This window comes from Ascaphus truei, chromosome 19 (assembly GCF_040206685.1).
Source record: "Ascaphus truei isolate aAscTru1 chromosome 19, aAscTru1.hap1, whole genome shotgun sequence".
NCBI classification, from domain to species: Eukaryota; Metazoa; Chordata; class Amphibia; order Anura; family Ascaphidae; genus Ascaphus; species Ascaphus truei.
Genome location: NC_134501.1, coordinates 27,987,173 through 28,010,258, shown reverse-complemented (window position 1 = coordinate 28,010,258; position 23,086 = coordinate 27,987,173). Strand labels below are relative to the sequence as shown.

The window sequence follows — 23,086 nt, the reverse complement described above, 5'->3', positions numbered from 1 at the left end:
TCTCCCGCCGATCGGAGCCCCGTCTCACTTTTCAGGTAAGTGAAGTGGGTGTTGCAAGCGGTTGTGAAGATTTGAGAGCGGTGCTGTTCCCTCGTCAGCTGTCTCTCCTCTCCCGGTGGGTCGGTGTAGTCATCTCCGGCAGTGCTCATCCTCTCCCTGCAGTGCTGGTAATATGGGGTCTTTGTGTCATTCTTGAGGATGGTGCCTTTGTATGTGCTGAGAGTGTGGGGTTGAGTTCTTCTACTTAATCCTCTGACCCCTCTGTCCCGCCAGCCTTTCCGAGGCTCTGGTTGGGGGCTCTTCTTGTCTGGGTCCTTCGTTTCTCCAGCTGGCAGGAGGGGTGAGGTTTAGTGCTTTAGCAAAGTGCTCCATATCTTCTTGATGTTTAATTGAGAGCATCTTTCCATTGCGCTGCACCATTAGTCTAAATGGGAAGCCCCATTTATACTTTACTCCGCTGTCCCGCAGCAGTATGGTTAGGGGTCTTAGTTCCTTGCGGCGATCTACAGTTCTTTTAGCTAGATCGTTGTAAAGTTGCAGTTGGCTGTCCTCAAATGTGATGAGATCTTTGGTTCGGGCAACCTCCATTATTTTTTCTTTTGCCGAAAATTTATGAAGTCTGACTATGACGTCTCTCATCCTTTTTGGATCCTCTGATCTAGGGCCAAGGGAGCGGTGAGCCCTGTCCAGTTCAAGGTCCGTCTGATTCAAGTCTCCACATAGGGAGGTGAAGAGCTCCAGGAGGTAAGTCTTTAACTGCCCTGGAAGTACCGACTCGGGAATGCCTCTGATTCTTATGTTTTGTCTCCTGTCGCGATTCTCCTGATCTTCTAGGGAGTCGCGGAGACTTTCTACCTCAGCCCCGAGCCGGAATATCTCATTTGCAGCTAATTCTTGGGCCTGTGTGGAGGCCTCCATTTTGCCTTCCAGTACATCCGTGCGCTCCCTTAGGCCTGTCAGTTCTTGCTTTAGCTCAGTGACTGCTGATCTGAGATCGGCCTTTAGCGATTTGTGCAGGTCATGCAGCATTTCTGCCATAAGCTCTTTCATGTCCTCTCGGGTGAGTGTTGCCGCCGGCTGCGCTGGCATTTCTTGCCGGTCTTGCGTTTGGGCAGTTTGTTTGGGGCCTCGTGCGCCTGATGGGCCTGCGCCATCTTGGCCTCTTGCCGCCGCCTCTGAGTTTCGTGGGGAGAATAGCTTGTTAACAGCCTGGGCTGTTTGGGATTTTTGTTTGTTAGCCATTTCCTCTAGGGTTGCGGGTCTAGGGTAGTGCTTTAGGAGGGGGAATTTTCGGGGGAAAAGAGCCTCTATTTGTTTATTTATTAGGGGGTCTGGCGAGCTCCTCTGCTACACGTCCATCTCCGTCGGCGTCCTGGCCACGCTCCTACATAGATTTGTTTATGTGTTCATAGGTTGTAGCGGGGAGGGGCAGGGGGGAATTGGGAAGCGTGGCTGTGTAACTTTTCTGGCTCTCAATGTTGGGCACTCATATATTTGTGGCAGCCATTTTAGAGTGTTGTTGTTTTGGGCGATTTTGCAGGTTGTGCTGCCAGGAAGTTTTGTGCCAGGATGGGGTTGGGCCGTTGGTTAAGCCCGTGGGTCTCGGACGGCAGACTCTGGCAGCTGTTAGAGATTGGCAACCTCAGTTTTTTTTTTTTTGTTTGTTTTTTTGGAGGGGGGGGGGCTGTAATTATGGCTCTGGGTGTGAGGGGGAGGGTGAAGGTCCACTTTGTAATTGTATTTCTGACCAGGGGGGGGAGAGGGGGCACCCACTCCTTCTGCACTGTTTTTGTTGAACCCTGCTGTGCTCTAATGGCAGGGTGTCTCTGGGAGCTTCTGTGTAGCAGGGCTCCGTTGTCCCCCAACTGTCTATCCCTCCTTACCCTTCCCCAGCTCCGGCTGAGCCTGATTGTCTCTCCGTCTGTCCTGCACACCTCCCCTCCGCCTCCGGTTCTGCAGCGTGCCTCGGGTGAGCCTAAGCTTCCGATCCGGCGGCCATCTTGGTTTCCCTGCTTCGTGGGTACTCCACCCTACCTGTCTTTCTAACTACTGACCTGTCTCCCTCCTGCCTTTTGCCTCGAAAACCTTTTGAACGTCTTGAATACTCTTGCTTGCTCCATTTTCTCAACACCCATTTTGTCCTTGTCCCCCTACAATCTGACTTCTGCACTGCTCCCTCCACGGAGACAATTCTCACTAAAATAACTGATGACCTCCATGCTGCAAAAGACAGAGGTCATTACACTCTGCTCATATTACTTAACCTTTCTGCAGCATTTGCCACCATGGACAACCCTCTTCTCCTTTATATTTTCCCTACTCTTGGTATTCGGGAAAAAGCTTTATCCTGGATATCCTCTTACCTCTCCCATCGTACTTTCAGCGTCTCTTCTGCTAACACTTTCCCCTCCTCTACTGATCTCTCTGTGGGGTACCCCAGGGCTCTGTCCTGGAACCTCTTCTCCTTTCTCTGTATACACTCTCTCTAGTTGACCTAATAACATTTCTTAGGTTTAAATATCACCTCTATGCTGATGACACACACATTTACTTTTCAACCCCTGACCTTACACCTGCTGTACAAACCAAAGTTTCTGAATATCTTTCTGTTATCTCATCCTGGATGGCCCTCCGCCACCTTAAACTTAACATGGCAAAAACAGAGTTCCTCATACTTCCTCCCAAACCTGGCCCTACTATCTCCTTCTACATTACTGTTGGATGTACAATCATTTGTCCAGTAGCCCAAGCACGCTGCTCAGGGGTCACACTCAACTCCCCTCTCATATTCTCCTCTCACATTCAAAACGTTTCTAAAACCTGTCGCTTTTTCCTCCACAATATCACAAAGATACGCCCACCCTCTGTTGCTCGACTGTTAAACCTCTGATTCAGGTGTTCATTCTCTCCCGTCTTGATTACTGTTATCCCCTGCTGTCCGGCCTTCCTGGCTCTCACCTGTCTCCCCTACAATCTATCCTAAACGGTGCTGCCAGAATCACTCTACTCTTTAAACTCTGATTTTGCATCTCCCCTTCTGAAATCCCTCTCCTGGCCTCCGATCAAATCCTACTGTCTCTGTACGCTCTCCCTACCTACTAATTAGATTGTAAGCTCCTCAGCGCAGGGACTCCTCTTCCTTAATGTTACTTTTATGTCTGGATGACTTATTCCAGGACCTATTACCATTTGCTACCTATATTATTACCCCGTGCACCACCCCTGTGAAACGCTATGCACACCAACGGTGATATATATATAAAGACATACAATACAATATATAATTCAAACAGTGCGTGTGAGTTTTTACCAGCATTTTTAAACAAAAAATATTCCCAAACGTATCCTAATCCTATAGAAATAAAATTGAAATGTGTTTTTACTGGTTACACACAATACAGAATACACAATACAAAAACTTCTCTCATACACAGCCAACCATCATCACAAAAATAACAAACAAATAAAAGAAAAAACATTTCTAAATTACCTTGTTCTCATAAATAAACTGCTTAAGCAACAGAGCTAGTTAATTTTCCTTTCTGGAATGTGAATGCTGCGCATTCTTTAAACTGGAGGGGAGGGACTGTGCCTCTCCTTTCTTTGAGATACTGCTGCGGCAGTTTATTCGAGCATTTGCCCGTTCTGTGCCGCAGCAGTAGCCTGGCGCGCGCCCGAGTGTGACGGGCGCGCGCCGAAGCAGCGGAAGAGCGCCCTCCGATCGGGGCGCTCTCCCTACCGCTGCCGGGTCCGCCGGGTCCGCCGGGTCCCCCGGAACCCCCTGCCGCTGTCCCGCGATCGCGGGACACCAGGGCTCCCTCGGGGAGCCCCTGGACACGCGTGCAGGGGGCGCACGCTCCCGATGACGCGTGACCGCGCGTCTATGACGCGCGGCACGCCGAGGGGCGGCCACTAGCAAGCCGGGAGATTTCCCGGCTTGCGGTACCGACCACACTTCAATAAAGTGTGTCGGTAGTGTAGAAATAGAGCAAACGGAAAAATGTCTCCGGTTTAAAAACCCACTCGCCTGGCTAGAACGAATAAACCTTTTAAACTATCACCAGTGACAGAGCTGAATATATGCTTGTTCTTTTCCGTTGTGGTCTACTTCTATAATTGGTGTACACCTTTTAAAACCTTTTTAAAAATTTAGACCATTGTGAGCAAATAATATTCGTGTTTTGTAAGTACTTGCAAGTTCTTGGATGGTGATTTGTGTACACGTGATAATTAGCATGGTTTATCTTTCACAATTCAGGAAAAATTCATTAGGGTATTCAAATTCATCTGACAACTCTCCATTAAGGGCACAACAATTTTAATTGACGGCACCGAAACTTGAGTTTGTATCAGGAAATTACTTATTGGGGAAATGGAAATGGCGCATAAGCTTATGCTTGCACACCTGATTTCTGCCGCTTCAGTCAGCCGGTCATGCCATGCATAACTTTAGCCACAAAAACCTCATAAAAGCCGAAGATTTATACTGCCACAGACACACACAGGAATTACTGAAAGTTAGAAGGTTCCACTATGAACCCTTACGTTCGCATTCTTACGAATAAGAAAACCGGTACGGCTGCCCATAGACTCACGCTTCTTTCCATGGTACTCACTTGATTGAAGCCATCTGGATAGGCGTGCACCGGCTCAAATGAATAATGCAGAGAAGAGAATCCCCATCTGGGGACAGGATGCCAGGCACTGCTGAGTGGAAATGCCGAGTGAAAGGCTGATGCTGCTGGGTCACTAAAAATTATTATTTATTGTTGCAAGACATAACAAAAAATAGCAAACACCTCGCAGAGGCGTACCCTAGAGGTACGAAACGGGTCAGGGTACGCCTCTGCGAGGTGTTATGTACCTTGATTTTGATGATTGCATTGTATTTGTACTGTTCTAGATTATTTCTCCATGCATTGAGAACTCTGTCTATTGGGTTAGCCACATTGAACATACAGTAGTTCATGATATCAGTCTGATCTACTCATATTAGGACCTCTAGCCTGATATATTTTTTCATACTGGTTCAGTGTTTATATTGACACTTTGATATAGGTATATGTATCTTAGGAGAACAGAAGTAGGTAGCGCTAATTCTAAAAGAAATGTATAATTATATAGTGCTAATCACCAAAGTGATTAGTGATAGAAAGCCTAATACTCTGTGTAACAGAAATAAAGGCGGCAGTCTGTGATATCACTCTGACCCCCGGGTCAGATAAACATGTATGTAAACAAAGAGTTGATATCTATGGCACCTAAAACATAAATATATGCCAAAAATAAAAGGAAATATATAACCAGGACTGATGAGTATCTCAGATCCAAACATGTGCTCCAACAGGTGAGTATTCATGCTTGGAATAAAAACAAACAAAGTGCATAGCGTAATACTGCGTGGAGAAACAAAACTACCATAACATAAAAACAAACAGCTGAGATGATCAACAGATGAAATAATATTAATAAAACATTTATTAAAAAGACGTGAAAAAATGACATGAACAATAAAAAATATTATGAGACAAGTTCCACTGAAAACTCTGCCGCTGTGGCTGAAATGCCCACTCACCGGACAGATGGAAGTGGCAGGCAGTGGATAATTCAGAGAGTATCCCCTCTCATCTCTGGCTTGGCAGCTTTAGGCGTTTTCTCCTCTGCGTTGGCGGCGTCCTACACATCAGCTGGTGCTTTCGTGCATCAGCGGTTTTGGAATTCCATCACTGCGCATGTCCAGGACGATCATCAGGTGTACTGCACCAGCCACAGACATGGGGACCCCATCCGGAATGTAGAGATATGGATGGTCAAGTTTCAAGCCAAGGTCGGGGTTCCAGAGAGCGAGGGTTCCAAATGCAGGTAAGCAGATCTAGGACAAGGTAACAAGACAAGGGAGGCAGAGGCAAACACCATATAACGTGAGTCTATGCTCAGCCAAAGTGCCAGTGGCACAGCTAAGCATAAGTAGCAGGCAAGGACCAATCACCCCAGGGGATGCAGCGGAGGCGTAACCATCGCGGGGACCAGGGATAGGCCGAAAGGGAAGAGACAGCTGGTAGTTCTGGAACTAATGAGTTCCTCTTCACTCGTCTTTCGGGGGCGTTGCGCGTGCGTCACACGCCGGTGATGCATCTCGCGTCTGCCTTCCAATCCCACGGTGCGGGGTCTGCGCCTGCGCAGCGCATCAGCAGGGACTGATGCTCCCATGGGGAGCGCTCTGCGCGTGCGGATGGAGGCGCGTGACGGAGGAGGACAGCGCGGAAGGTTGCCAGCAGGTGTCAGGCCGGAGCGGAGGTAAGTGCGGGCGCTAGTCGTGACACTGAGGAAGGAATCTGAGTCTTCTGAAACACGTAGGGTGGTCCCGCTGACTTCACTGCCGATCTGATTTACTATCCCTCTTGCTGGCTGTAGTGCAACGAATCTGCTTCTACCATCTACACACTTCATTTGGCTATTCTACGGCGAATCTGCCATTGCTGTCTCGTAGCTGATCGCACATTTGGCCTTCGATCCGCCCGAAAGCACCAGCTGATGTGTAGGACGCCACCGACGCAGAGGAGAAAATGCCTAAAGCTGTCAAGCCACAGATGAGAGGGGATACTGTCTGAATTATCCACTGCCTGCCACTTCCATCTGTCTGGTGAGTGGGCATTTCAACCACAGCGGCAGAGTTTTCAGTGGAACTTGTCTCATATTATTTTTTATTGTTCATGTCATTTTTTCACATGTCTTTTTATTAAATGTTTTATTAGTATCATTTCACCTGTTGATCATCTCAGCTGTTTCTTTTTATGTTATGGTAGTTTTGTTTCTCCACGCAGTATTACGCTATGCACTTTGTTTTATTCCAAGCACGAATACTCACCTGTTGGAGCACATCTTTGGATCTGAGACACTCTTCAGTCCTGGTTGTATATATCCTTTTTTTTTGGCATATATTTATGTGTTAGGCGCCATAGTTTGAGGAATCCACTCCTGGCTTTTCTCGTAGCCTTGCAGGGTGCTGCTGTTCTCACTAAATTCCCTCTTTGCAATCAACAGCAACTGTGCGGGCTATCACTGCAACCTAGCCTGTTACTCAGTCATTGAGGCAGTGCCCTCATACCCTCCTCTTGGGATTGGCCCGCTGGCCTTTAAGTACTGCATTCCCCACAATCCCTCTCTGCCGAGCATAATCCTTCTCTGGACGTTACTGTCTCTGCCACAAGCCGTCTGGCTTGTCTCCTTGTGTACTAACCTCTCTACTCTCGTTAGTAGTTCCTGAGTTCCTAAGGCCTGCTGCTACTTTCAATTCAGAGGCCTGAGTACCCTGAGGCCTTCTGCTAATCTCCATGCAGAGGCCTGTGTTTCCTGAGTATCCTGAGGTCTGCTGTTACTCTCCACGCAGAGGCCTCATCCTGACTCCTGTGCTGAAGCGTTGTTTAGCCAGCACTGGTTCCTGGTACCTGCTGCATTCTCCCCTAGCAGAGGTTACCCTTAGTTTCCTGAGGTCTGCTGCTATTCTCCACGCAGAGGCCTGCTTTGGACTTCTGTGCTGAAGCGTTGGTTTTCCCCGACGCTGCCCCACGGTGTACTTTGGCCAGCCTGCTGTCTTCCCCTGCTGAGACCGGCATCATGGGCCGAGCCCGCTCCTCGCGCAGAGGCCGCTCACGCTCCTAAGCTGAAGCGGGGAACTTCTGGCTACCTGTTGCCGAACTCCTGCTTGGATAACGACGATGCTGCCTTCTCCAATCCTGACCCTGATATGTACGACTACGAACTGCGCACTTCGGATCAGTCTGCGCGGACTAAGGTCGGTGATTATATAACCCCACCTCAGCCCCACGGTCCGGTCCCCTAAACAATTTATTGCTGGCAAAGAATTACTTCTGTTCCAGAGGGTCCGATTAACAAGACCCCTGATAAATCAAACAAATCTCAAAAGAAACGTGAGTGGAGAACCCCTCAGAAGTCTATATTAAAATCTAGGAATATTGAAACTTCGAGTTTCGATTCAGAAAGTTCTGAACCAGAGTCACGCACACATTCAGTGTCCTTTGATAATACTGACTTTGCAGGAAGAAATATCAGAGCTGAGAGCTCTAATGACATTCATTGTTTGCTAATTCGGTTAATGAAAGTGTTTCCCAAAGACCATCTTCTAACACAAGGTCAAAAAACGATTTAAGTCCAAAAGATCCCAAAAGAAACGGGGGGACAAGTACAAAGAAACAACGGGAGAAATATCTGTAGACTTTACATCTAATAATGTGATTAACCTTTCCCATTTACAGCTTTCTGTGGATCAACTCTCATTATTGAATAAGGGCTTGGGTTTTGTTCCTGAAAAAGATTTCTAGTTATTTCAGAATATTATTGATCTTCAAATGTTTACGAGAAAATTGGCCCTTAAAAATTCTTTGGTGTAAAGAACAGAGTTAATTCTAGTTTAGATTCTATGGAATCTAACATGATACCATCTGCATCTGATAATTGTTTATCCATTTCCCCACACACATATAGAAATCAATGTTTTTTTATCTGATATGCAGAGTCTCCTTGAGGAACATGGTGAATCCATGCATGATTCCATACAAACCCTTATTTGGGTATAAAGATTCAGGTCTTAGACCGAAATCTGAATTTTGTCCTAATATGAACAGAGGACCATATATTACAACTTTTGAAAGACTAATTGAACGTGATTTGAGAATTTTGACTAATGGTTATATGTTTTCACATTACCACACTAATAACCTTACTACTGTATATCTGAGATTAAGGAATTGGATATCCTTAAAAAAGATACCTCTATAGTAATCAAAAAGGCTGACAAAGGGGGTGCCCTTGTAGTTATGTCTGCTGATAAATATCAAGAAGAAGCACTAAGGCAGCTTAATGACCCTAATACCTACTGTCGCTTAGACTATAATCCTACATTACGTTTTTCTAATGAATTAAAAGAACTTATCTCTTTTGGTAAAATTCTTTGTACGCTGTCTGTAACAGAAAGTGAATTCTTGTACTGTCCACATTCCGTGATTCCGATATTTCACCATCTCCCAAAGATCCATAAGTCGCTAGTTGGCCCTCCTGGTCGACCTATTGTGGCGAGTATTGGATCTTTGGGAGATGGGTTATCGCAGTATGTGGACAGTTTTCTGCAGCCTCTAGTACAGAGTTTGCCATCTTTTATTAAAGATTCGACTGATTTAATACTATCCCTACAAGATGTCAAATGGAGTAGTCGGTACAGATGGGTCACTTTAGATGTGTCCTCTCTGTACTCGATTATTGATCACAAAGATGGTGTCCGGGCAGTTCAACACTTTCTTAATTTATCTGATTTATCTATTGCACAGTGCACTTTCCTTATAGAATCTATCACATTTCTTCTCACTCACAACTATTTTTTATTTGATTCACGCTTTAATTTACAATTATTGGCCACGGCTCTGGGGACTTCTTTTGCACCCTCATATGCCAATTTATTTATGGGTTTATGGGAGTTACACTTTTTATATCACGATTCTAATATTTTTCGTAACCACATTATTTATTATAAACGTTACATTGATGACTTAATTATGCTGTGGGATGGGGATGATAATTCACTTTTTTCATTTATTAATTATCTTAATATTAATGAATTAAATTTAAAATGTACTTTTGAGCACAATTGGCACCACATTAATTATTTAGATCTTATTTTATATATTGATACCAACAAATCTATCCAGTTTGACATCTACAGAAAAATACATTCCCATAATGCACTTCTCTCTGCACAGAGCTGCCATCCTAAATCGCTTATTAAGGGCATCCCCAAAGCACCGTTTATTAGGTTGAGAATATTGTGTTCTAGTGATGAAGACTTTCTGATTCAGTCCAAAGATATGTTTCTGAGATTTCAAGAGAGAGGTTACTCATTTAATGATATCCAAGAGGCATATACTCATGCTAAATCCCTTGATAGGAGATCACTTATGCTAAATATGAATAAATCAAATAGACGCGTTAAAAGACCCACACAATATGTTACGGACAATTCTACGTGTCCATTGTTTATTACTACTTTTAATAGACAAGCACAACACATCAAAGCCATTTTTCACAAACATTGGGACACATTATCCTTAGATAAAGATATTTCATCTATTGTCCAAAATGGTCCAAAGTTTGTATTTAGAAAAGGAAGGTCTCTTGCTGGTCATCTTTCACCCAGCATGTTTAGATCTAATGATAATTACACTGAAATATGTGGGATTCCTAAAGGTTTCTTTACCTGTGGAAGGTGTTCTATTTGTCAATATTCTAAATCTTCAAAATCTTTCAAATCATATAAAACTCAACATTACATTTCTAGTTTTATCAATTGCTATACATCATTTGTTGTATATGTATTACAATGCGGATGCCATAAAAAGTATGTGGGACGTACTGCGAGACCTTTATGATCACGTATTATGGAACATATATGTCTTATTAAAAAGAAAGATGATAAACATCCAGTGTCTCGTCACTTTTCTACCTGCCCTCAAGGTGATATATCTAATTTTTCTTTCATTGGCATTGAACATGTCCCCTGTCATCCAAGAGGTGGTGATAGGTTCAATTTATTAAATAAGAGAGAAATGCACTGGATCTATATCATGAACACATTGCATCCCTACGGTATAAATACTGACTGGGAGCTTAAGCATTTCCTAGTATAACTAATGAAGTATGTTTTTGGTATTGGCTTTCTTCTGCTTTCAACTGCTCTTGTATAGTTATAATGTTTCCATTGACACATGTTGATGTTCACCATATGGAATATTATGTACACTTTAATACTAATATATTTATATGTTATAATTCATTATTATTATTTTTATTATTATTTTTGATTTATTTATTTTTTATTATTTTCACTACTTGACAATTTCTTATTTTCATTGTCATATTGATATAAGATAGGTTAACAGTTATGATTATTATAATTATTATTATGTTATAGCTATTATTATTTACTGATTTTATTAGTTTATATATATTTTTCAACCTGTCTCTTATCTGTATGATTAGTTTAATGTATTATTATCTCTTTATATTCTAATCCATTCCTTATTTTCATCTATGTTGCTTGTTTGTTGGTTTTAATTTATCTTTTGCTACTACTGTTTATACCATGTTTCAGCAGTGTTGCAATCAAGTTGTTTATTATTAATCGTTATATTATGTATACACTTGCATGTATGTTGTTACCCCTCTCTCTACCTTTTATACACCACTATGCCTGTATAGATGGAACGGCAATCTTATTAATGAATTTGCAGCTGCATATAGGAGGTGCCTTCCTTAACCAATTTATTATTGACCTATCACAGTCAGGCAGATGGTATATAGAGGTGTATGAGATAGTTCACCACTCACTCTTTGACAAAGTCCCTTGTGGGATGAAACGCGTCAGAGGTTTTTAGCTTCATGATGTTTGTTCCTTTTTTTCAATAAATTAGCCGTTTTTTGCTAGAGTTGCGTGTGGTTTCATACTTACATCAGTGCACCGCTTCTTCGTTTGGCTGTTCCGGTTACTATTGCTGGTTGCACGTGGACCCCAGGACACACATCACTGCAGGCATTCACTCAACGGTGGTTTACCCTCATCTCATCGGTTACACCGGATCAAGCAGCGTGACAGCAGGTATCTGCATTGGCAGAGTGGATGGTGGGTGACTTAGTGTCAGCCTGACTATTCTTTGGATGGTCAGCGACTCTTAGTGTCACCTTACCATACCCCTCCCCCTAGCCTGCTCCACTGGGTCCGCTTAATACGCTTGATTAGAGTGTTATTTATTTGTTGCAGACGTGGGTCTTTATTACCTAAGAATATACATTCTGCGCTAGTCAGCCCTTGAGCACTGGCAGCAGAATTCTTCTGTGTTTCCTCACGGTAAGTGAAGAACCGCTTTTCTTTTTCTTTTTGCTCCTTTTTGTTTTGGATGACACCATCCCCTCAGGGATACTGGGGTTTCCATCTTCATTTGAAATTTAAGCAGCGTCACTGGATCCACCCGGCTTTTCTTGCAACTGTAATAGCTGACGGAAATATTCGGTGATCCACTGCTCCCGCTCTTCCTCCTGCTGATCATATGCGTCATCAAAGGGAGCGGTCTTTTCGGTTCGTGCCGAGTTCAGACACCCCCACCATTCTTGGGGTGTTTTGTGGGTGTGACTCGGTTTGGGTTCCCCGTAAGAGATGTCTTCCTCTTTATTGGACTGGAAGGGCCACTCTTCCGTGGGGTAGGGTTCATTACAGGAACGCTGCATCTTCTCCTCCATTTTTAGGCTATCAGGTGTAATTTTCTTCCTGACCTCAGGAGGCGCTATTGCAGCTGTTCAGGGGTGGGGAACGTCAGGCCCGAGGGCAATATAAGGCCCTCAAAATCATTTGGTCTGGCCTTGCTAAGGCAACTGCTATAACCGGGGTCGAACAATTTTTTTAAAAATGGCCGCCGCGCGCCCGATTGGGAGGAGGTGGTGTGAGGTGCCGGCAGCCCTACACGATCCCCAGCAGCCACCGTACTAGCCCCAGCAATCCCCCAGCAGCCACCTTACTTCCACTGCAGCATTCCCCGCACTTCCCCCATGCTTCTCCAGCAGTTCCCCCCACATGTACCCCAGCATCGCCCTACACGATCCCCCCAGCAGCAGCAGCAACTACCAGAGGTAGGGGGTGGGGTTCTGTGTGCCTACATGCCTGCTGTGTGCCTGCCATATGCCTGCCTGTCTGTGTCAGTATGGCCCGCGAACGATGTTATAAATATCCAAACGGCCCTTGGCAGAAAAAAGGTTCCCCACCCCTGTGCTAGGTAAAAACGTCTATTTGCTTTTTCACCATTTACTTGCTAGGTTTAATCTCTCATTAGGTATGCTGGATGTGCAGTTGCTAGGTAAAAACTTCTGTTTGCTTTACACCATTTACTTGCTAGGTAAAATCTCTCTGCTTCAGCCAAATAATGGGGTTTTCTGCTTGAGTTCAGTCTCAACTTTGGGTATTATGACATTCACTCTTCACACTTTGGGATACCTTTTACACAGCTCAGCAATTCCTTTTTTTTTTTAGTAGGCAATTTTACCCTCAGCACTTGTTTACTGAAAATTCCCCTGCTTCTGCACAGTCTTGCTTCAATTTTCACACTTTTCTGCATATACTCCATTCACAACTGGTAGTCCTATGCGGTGTGGCAGCCTTTACTTGCAGAATCAGTACCGCTCGTGGGTCACCATCTGTATTCACTGCTTCAGCTAAATATTTGAAAACAACAAACGCCTATCCCTTTTAAGGGCTAACTCACTTCTTGAACCCTGACTATGGCTGGAAGGCAAACCCCCTATTTCAATGACCATATTACACTTTATTGTGATATGCAAATAAGGTTTACCTGCTTCAGCAGTCTCTCTCTCTCTCCTCTTGGGATTGGGGAAAAGAGTCCATCTGTTGTTTAGTAAGTTTCAGTGCAGTGTAGATTTCCTGCATGGGTATGTACCCCTTTAACTCTGGATCTGCTACATGAGATTTTTGTTTATGTTGCTCAGACTGTTTGAAGGCAAAAAGCACAAAAAAAAATTCACAGAAAAATCTCCAGGCCCGTCTAACTTCAAAGACCACCTCTCATCCCACTTCTGCCACCATATGTAGGCGGACGCTCACAGAGGTATGCAAGGGAGACTGTTATGGTGAAATTAAATAAGGCTTTTATTGCGCCTGTTTCCTTAACATCAGGAAACCATCCAAACAAGGGGTAAACAAAGCTTCTATTCACTTGGGAGTATTTCTAGTGAAACCTAGACAGTCCACAACTCCCTTTAGATAAGCATGTCTCCCAGCCCCAAACATATATCATAAAATGAGCAGATATAAATTGTCTTATAAATTAAAGTCTTATCTGTTCCTTGTTGTTGGAGGGAAAGTCTTCCTGGGTTGCTACCTTTTCCTCAGGTTTGGTCAGCATTTAGGTTTAGAAGATTCCCCTGTGTCTTGAAAGCAGCACTGCCGTTTCTTATGGCATGCTCAAGACAGCTGTCCCCATGTCAGTCTCACAAGTTGTGTGAGATTCAGGAACAATCTCACTTCCTGTCTCAAATGACAGGCTTTTCTAAGTAACCTTATCAGGCAGGTGGTGTTTGTTAATTGACTACCAGCAGTTAACCACCACACTGCTGGATTAGAGGCATATTTCCTGAACAGGGATAACTCCCCTGTTACATACCTCCACTGTTTGTGGGAAGCTCGGGCTTGCCACGGCCAAAGCCCATCCTTCCACTCTCATTCTAGATATCTCGGTGACTTCAATGAGAGTGGATGGAGGAAGAGAACCCTCAGTACCGCTGGGATCTGAGCCCTTTCTCCAGTTCATTCGTGTCTCCTCCCGAAGGTGCTTGAGATCAGCACTCCTCAGTCGCTCAAGGAGGACTTTTTCTAAGTATAGTCTTTTTGCTACGTGCGCGGCCATGAGATTTCCCTCGCATCGGGTTCTCGTCTTATTGTAGGCAGACTGTATGGCAGCAGTTGCAGAGCGTTTAAAGACAGCCCTTTGAGTTTTCCGCTCTTGAAGCTGTCTCTCTGCACTTTTTCCACTTAATGGAGTTGCTAGTTCAGCCTCTTTGGGATTAAGTTGCAATTCCACACCCACTTCCAGAGAATGTCCCATCTTTTCAGCTTCATCAGCTAAGGATTCTTCTGGTTTTGTTTCTGCACGTATACCTTCTTTTATTGCCTGTTGGGTGGCTGAAGGTTTTGCTAGTGCTTGTTTAGGTGGTTCAAATTTTGCATCAGGGCATCTTGGTCCCCCTTTTTCTCCACAGGATCTGCGGACGTGTCTGTTCCTTCCACGGTAAGTGAAGAGCCAAACGAAGAAGCGGTGCACTGAGGTAAGTATGAAACCACACACAGCTCTAACAAAAAACGGCTAATTTATTGAAAAAAAAGGAACAAACATCATGAAGCTAAAAACCTCTGACGCGTTTCATCCCAGAAGAGACTTTGTCATAGAGTGAGTGGTGAACTATCTCATACACCTCTATATACCACCTGCCTGACTGTGATAGCTCAATAATAAATTGGTTAAGGACGGCACCTCCTATAAGCAGCTGCAAATTAATTAATAAGATTGCCGTTCCATCTATACAGGCATAGTGGTGTATAAAAGGTAGAGAGAGGGATAACAACATACATACAAGTGTATACATAATATAACGATTAATAATAAACAACTTGATTGCAACACTGCTGAAACATGGTATAAACAGTAGTAGCAAAAGATAAATTAAAACCAACAAACAAGCAACATAGATGAAAACAAGGAATGGATTAGAATATAAAGAGATAATAATACATTAAACTAATCATACAGATAAGAGACAGGTTGAAAAACATATATAAACTAATAAAATCAGTAAATAATAGCTATAACATAATAATAATTATAATAATCATAAATGTTAACCTATCTTATATCAATATGACAATGAAAATAAGAAATTGTCAAGTAGGGAAGATAATAAAAAATAAATAAATAAAAAATAATAATACAAATAATAATAATGAATTATAACATATCATAAATATATTAATATTAAAGTGTACATAATATTCCATATGGTGAACATCAGCATGTGTCAAGGGAAACATTATAACTATACAAGAGCAGTTGAAAGCAGAAGAAAGCCAATACTAAAAACATACTGCATTAGTTATACTAGGAAATGCTTAAGCTCCCAGTTAGTATTTATACCGTAGGGATGCAATGTGTTCATGATATAGATCCAGTGCATCTCTCTCTTATTTAATAAATTCAACCTATCACCACCTCTTGGATGACAGGGGACATGTTCAATGCCAATGAAAGAAAAATTAGATATATCACCTTGAGGGCAGGTAGAAAAGTGACGAGACACTGGATGTTTATCATCTTTCTTTTTAATAAGACGTATACTTTATGTTCCATAATACGTGATCGTAAATTTCTCGCAGTACGTCCCACATACTTTTTATGGCATCCACATTGTAATACATATACAACAAATGATGTATAGCAATTGATAAAACTAGAAATGTAATGTTGCGTTTTATATGATTTGAAAGATTTTGAAGATTTAGAATATTGACAAATAGAACACCTTCCACAGGTAAAGAAACCTTTAGGAATCCCACATATCTCAGTGTAATTATCATTAGATCTAAACATGCTGGGTGAAAGATGACCAGCAAGAGACCTTCCTTTTCTAAATACAAACTTTGGACCATTTTGGACAATAGATGAAATATCTTTATCTAAGGATAATGTGTCCCAATGTTTTTGAAAAATGGCTTTGATATGTTGTGCTTGTCTATTAAAAGTAGTAATAATCAATGGGCACGTAGAATAGTCCGTAACATATTGTGGGTCTTTTAACGCGTCTATTTGATTTATTCATATTTAGCATAAGTGATCTCCTATCAAGGGATTTAGCATGAGTATATGCCTCTTGGATATCATTAAATGAGTAACCTCTCTCTTGAAATCTCAGAAACATATCTTTGGACTGAATCAGAAAGGCTTCATCACTAGAACACAATCATCTCAACCTAATAAACGGTGCTTTGGGGATGCCCTTAATAAGCGATTTAGGATGGCAGCTCTGTGCAGAGAGAAGTGCATTACGGGAATGTATTTTTCTGTAGATGTCAAACTGGATAGATTTGTTGGTATCAATATATAAAATAAGATCTAAATAATTAATGTGGTGCCAATTGTGCTCAAAAGTGAATTTTAAATTTAATTAATTAATATTAAGATAATTAATAAATGAAAAAAGTGAATTATCATCCCCATCCCAAGTCATCAATGTAACGTTTATAATAAATAATGTGATTACGAAAAATATTAGAATCGTGATATATATAAGTGTAACTCCCAAAAACCCATAAATAAATTGGCATATGAGGGTGCAAAAGAAGTCCCCATAGCCGTGGCCATAATTGTAAATTAAAGCGTGAATCAAATCAAAAATAGTTATGAGTGAGAAGAAATGTGATAGATTCTATAAGGAAAGTGCACTGTGCAATAGATAAATCAGATAAATTAAGAAAGTGTTGAACTGCCCGGACACCATCTTTGTGATCAATAATCGAGTACAGAGAGGACACATCTAAAGTGACCCATCTGTACCGACTACTCCATTTGACATCTTGTAGGGATAGTATTAAATCAGCCGAATCTTTAATAAAGATGGCAAACTCTGCACTAGATGCTGGAAAAAAACGTCCACATACCGCGATAACCCATCTCCCAAAGATCCAATACTCGCTACAATTGGTCGACCAGGAGGGTCGACCAGCGACTTATGGATCTTCGGGAGATGGTGAAATATTTATTTCTGGCAGGGTAATTGACATCACTTTTAAACAAATCAGACAGATACAGTATTTTTTAAGATCGGCACTTTCACTCATCTCTGGGTTTCGGTTCTTAAACGTTCTCTTGTTTTTACTTTTGTAAAAAAAAAAATGTTGGGGAAAAAACACAAAGTTTCCTAAAATAAAGGGGTTTTATTATATTTGGGATAATAAGACTGTTTGTAATTCGTTGTATATACAGTCAGATTGTTCATCCATCCTCTTTCCCATGTGATTGAGTTTGACTAATGATTGATTCATTAATTTAAAGAGATAATGAGGAACCAGGTAATCAGATAAAGCAGACCTGAATACAATATAAACTGACACATGTTTACACAAGAGACCAGTAAGTAACATTGTTAATTAAAAGTGACTGAATCTAATGTAAAGAAAGTGACAAAACCCCTCCCCCGTACAGTAAATAAAAATACCATGTGTGAGCACATTGGTGTGAGACACAGTCTTTTGGTGACACAGGTCAAATCTTCTTTGTAATTATGAAGCCATCATTAGTCAAATACATAAACACAAAGAGGGGATGTGCATTAATTCAGGGCTCCCAAAATACAAAAAGTCACAGATACCTTGAGTGAGATTCCATCTTTTTGAGGGAACAAATGACACTGATAAGGTTTTTTAACCCACTATTTGGGACTGACCCTTTAAAGCAGGAGTGGTCAACTCTAGGCCTCAAGCCCCTCCCGACAGGTCAGGTTTTCAGGATATTCCTGCTTCGCACAGGTGGCTCAGAGGCTCAGTCAAAGACTGAGCATCTGATTCAGCCACCTGTGCTGAAGCAGGGACTGATTGAGCCACCTGTGCTGAATCTGGGATATCTTGAAAACATGACTTCTTGGGGGGGGGGGGGGGGGGAGAGGTTGAGGACTGGAGTTGAGCCCCCTGCTTTATTGGACCGACATTGATGGACTGCAGTTTCAGAATCCCAGGGATCTCTTCTACAGAAGGTATTTGCACAAGTATGATAGGTCTTCCTTTTACTCCAGGTTATCAGACATCCTCTGTTCAGAGCTGAATCCATAGCGAACGATGTCCTCCTGGTGAAGCTCTCCATTCCTGCTATATATACTGCCCGTGTGTCCCCTGTGTGCCTCGCAATTTCACGTGATGGTTTCTCAGCTGGCTATAAATGTGTCACCAGTGGATGGGGCTACACCAACCCAACCAGTAAGACAGACCGTAATATGGAGCATTCAGTTGGATATCTTTCAATATACTCCTCTACACTCTGATTCAATGTCCCAAGCTGGAGAAGAGTTGAATGGAATCCACATCTTCTCCAGCACATGGAAACGACTTAACAGCACTGTACTGACAAGTTATGGGCCCTGGCACCCTAGAGACCCTTATGATGTTCTAGGTATGTCATGGGTACTTGCTTGTTTTGTAGTGGGTTATCAGCTTGACCGCTTTAACAATTAGAGAGCCGAATATCCAATGGGCAACTTGAGCTCTGGCATGTCCGGGTCATGTGATCGCTCTTGGAAAAAAAATCGCATGACACGACCCAGCCCGGATTGTTGTAAACAGAAGTGGACGGGGAGACAGTCTGTCTGATCACCTCCTAGAAAGTCACCAAGTGCCTAGTACAGCAGAAGGGCTTCTAGCGTGGCAGGACCCATGGTATGTGTGCCTCTGGCAGGTTGGGTACATTATTAGTACACTGGGTGCTTCCTTGGTGTGTTATATACTCAAATGTCCTGGTTACAAAACTGGGCAAAAATAGCACCAGATTTACCAAGGAAAACGAATTCAATTGGAAACAATTCAAGTTTTTCCTTTGATAAATCGGGTACAATTCTTTGCCCCAGTTTTGCCGCTGAGACACTTTAGTACTGTAAATAACTCGACTGGAGTCTTTTTAAGGAAGAATCAATATTCCGGGCTGTATTTACTAAGCAGCGCTACCCCATAAGACTCCTTCCCGCACGGCTTAGTAAATTGGGCTCTTAATAAGTCATACAAATGAATATGCTGCGTCTGTAAGGCGTCTTCTGGAGATACGCCACATGGTTAATTATGGCCTCTTGTGGTCCATTCATTTAAATGGGGCTGTAAGTTGCCTTTTAGCATCGAAGGCATCTTATGAAGCAAGCTTAGTAAATATGGCCCTAACTGGTGTCACATTAATCACCATTAACGATCAATGTAGCACATGGATCTGGACTCTGTGAATGGGCCCCAATGTTGGCTATGACACTTTAGTGAATAAAGAAAGTAAAGATGAATGAAATATAGGTTATACAGATTATTCTGTCTTCTATGTGTTAGTTCACGAGGGAGGTGATAGCTATTTAATCCTTTTCATGTTACCGTAATATTTGTACTGCCCCTGCTGTAACCCACAGTAATAACCCACTGGAGATTGAGGGCATTAGATATCATTACAAGTGGGCAAATGGAGTCAGTAACTGTCATTACTACAGTATTAGAATACAATAAGTGTCTGTGTTCTTAAAACTAAAATTAACTGGAAATAGGTATTGATGCTTAGCATTGCTTTATGTTGCAGCATGTTGATTTTTTTTCCAGCTGAACAACTCCCAACCAAACTGCAGCAGGTTTCCCTCCCACTGATTTCCAAACTTGAATGTCAGAAGATCTGGGATAAAAAAGACTTAAGTTCCTCGATCTGTGCTGGAGCGGCGGGAGATTCCTCTTGCTTGGTATGATGTTCGTCTTTCTTCCATTGGACCATATTACAATGTACATTAGCCTCTGATCTCTCCCTATGCAACTACTCAGCTTATGCACTCAGCTCAAGGCTGTATCCTTTCTATCCCATTTGTCTCTCCTGCATTCTCATGCCTAATATCTCCTTCACTCACAGCCTGTGAAATACTCTGACAGTATCTGACAAGCCTCTTCTCTCTAGCTAGACCGATCCTAGATGAAAAATTCCAAAAGCTTGAACTCATTACCACTACACTACGTGCCCCCAAATCCCATAACACATAACATACATACAGATATGTTCCTCCTTCCATGGAAACTTTAACACAGATTTATAGCATTTCAGCAAATAGGTGAAAGGTGAAAAAAAACAGCCAACCATTGTTTCAAATCAGAATATTTTGGCCATTGGTAGTGTTGACATTTGAACACTTAAATTTGGGAAAAGACTGCAAAATTGAAGCGGTAAAGTGTCAGAAAACAGCTACAGTAAATATTAGGCACTTTGATGGGTACGCTTCGGAAGTTAAAGAAGAGCCTCAGATCTCTCGCGGCTCCAATGTTCCCAAACTGCGACTCAACTCCTCATCCCTGAATCCAAGTGAAATGACCAGCGCTGTTGTGGAACCACCATAGAACAAACGTTCTTGCTGTGTTTTCTACATGTTTAAAGCCTCAAGGTGCCCATGGACAGGAAGTGTGGTATGTGAGAGAGGTAGAGAGATAATAACTAAGCAGAGATCAGGGGCTGAAGGAGCGCCTCAGTGAGTAAAGAGACTGACTGGCACTCCGTCACTTAACTAGAATTAAAATATTTAAATAAGAAAAAAAACAGCTCCAGTTCTGATTGTCAAAATCAAACCATCCAAGAAGAAAAACTAAAATTAAAATTCTGGGCCCCATCTCTACATGAAAGGAAAGGGTCCTATGGCATGTAATACCCTTTGGTGCGTATAAATTAAGGAGGGGGATTTATCAGTGAAAATACAAAAGCAGCACAAGATTCATCAAAGAAAAATAATCCAAATGAAAGTTTTGGGATAGATCTGGGGAGGGTGTTTTTGTATTATTAGTCCCCACATGGTGCATAGGGCAGGCACCAGGGGGTTTATATAAATAGCTTCTTATTTTCACAATTACAAATGTGTGCTACACAAGCCCAGGATATCTGACAAACATTTATTACCCATCAAATGCTGTGCTTAGTAATACATGACAAAAGGTAATTTGCACCCACTCCAAGCCTAGGGTCTACTGAGTGTACATAGACCAGACCTCACAGACAGGTAATTACTGAGTGTAAATAGACCAGACCCCACAGACAGGTAATTACTGAGTGTACGTTGACCAGACCCCACAGACAGGTAATTACTGAGTGTACGTAGACCAGACCCCACAGACAGGAAAGTTCTGAGTGTACGTAGACCAGACCATACAGACAGGTAAAGAGCAATTGTGAAAACGAAGTTTCTTGTTTCTACTTTCAGGGTGACTCTGGAGGACCCCTTGTTTGCCTGAAGAATGGAATCTGGAACCTGGTTGGCATTGTGTCTTTGGGAAGTAACCCATGTTCCACCTCAACCCCAGTATTGTACACTTATGTCCCCTCCGTTCAAGCTTGGGTTCACCATATGATTGCCCGGAATTAGTTTCCAACTCCCCAGAAACAGGAGTTCCTCTCTTTTTATAATCTTTTATCAGTCTGATATCTGTTTCCATTTGTCATGAGTGAAAGGGCCTTATTCTATACAGGCCGAAGTGCTTTGGGATATTTGGTGGCGGACGTTTTACCGCGACTAAGTTGCCACCGGCGGTTATCCGCCACACACCTCGCCATTGGGACATCTCTCTGCTGGCTGCTTGGCCGCCAGGGTAATCCCCAAACCTTATCCTAAAATCCCTAATCTTAACCCCAAATACTAACACTACCACTTTAGCCTTACCCCCTAACCCCTTATCCTAATCCCCTACCCTAAAATCCTTAACTCCCTACCCTAACCGCAAATAAACCTTAAATGAACCAACCTAATAGGCGAGATGGCTGCAACCAAATATCCGATTGCGGCCCAAAGTGCTCATTCGGGCCGTCTTCAGACAAAAATAAATATTGATGTCAATGAGGATATTCGACTGACAATGCTTGAAACAGCCGCGTGTGGTACCCCAGTCTGCCCCCAGAGGGGGCTGTGTAACAAAGCAATGTTTTATATTTATATCTGCAACGTGTGACATAGCGCAGGAGGATACAACCACCAAATCAGCCTCATGGTTACAATATTTGATACAAACGCGCGTTTTTATTATGCGCCGGGACACACGATACCCAGGTTGGTTTGTACACCAGGGGAAAGTTGGAGTATAAAATTGACGCATTTATGTATCAAGAAAGAAATCAGATCAGCTGTTATTCCGTCTGTTAGCGCTGACAAGATGTGTGTACTACACGCGCCTTCATTGAAACCAATGTAACGTGTGCGATATTTTCGTAACGCCGGCAACATCTAAAATATCTGCTTGAAATCAAGGCCAAATATTTGTTACCCATGATACATAGATCCCAAGGAGAGTCCGTACTGATTGTATTTGTAAAATGGAAATAAAAGACTTAAACTACAAAATGTTATACGTCTTTTTCTACTTATTTCTTAGTGTCTTTTTTAAGCTATTAACCCATAGTTATTAACATTGCATCATACTGCTGCGGCCGAGTTTATTCGAGCATTTGCCCGGTCTCGGCCGCAGCAGTAACCTGGCGCGCGCCGGAGGGTGCCGGGCGCGCCGAAGCCGCGGAGGAGCGCCCTCCGATCGGGGCTTTCTCCCTCCGCTCGCTGGGTCCGCCGGGTCCCCCGGAACCCCCTGCCGCCGTCCCCCATCGCGGGACACCAGGGCTCCCTCGGGGAGCCCTGGACGCACGTGCAGGGGGCGCAGGCTCCCGATGACGCGTGACCGCGCGTCAGTGACGCGTGACCGCGCGTCAGTGACGCGCGGCAC

The 23,086-nt window shown here is 43.0% G+C and overlaps 1 protein-coding gene across 1 annotated transcript in view; it reads left to right on the top strand.

The window, feature by feature from the left end:
- Positions 1-22,713, top strand: part of LOC142470107 (chymotrypsinogen 2-like) — a 72,842-nt gene extending 50,129 nt beyond the window's left edge. The window contains exons 5-7 of the mRNA XM_075577042.1: positions 18,409-18,589; positions 19,955-20,088; positions 21,583-22,713. Coding sequence (XP_075433157.1) covers positions 18,409-18,589; positions 19,955-20,088; positions 21,583-21,744 — 477 coding nt within the window. The 3' untranslated portion in view covers positions 21,745-22,713. The remainder of the gene's footprint in view (positions 1-18,408; positions 18,590-19,954; positions 20,089-21,582) is intronic.
- Positions 22,714-23,086: the final 373 nt, after the last annotated feature.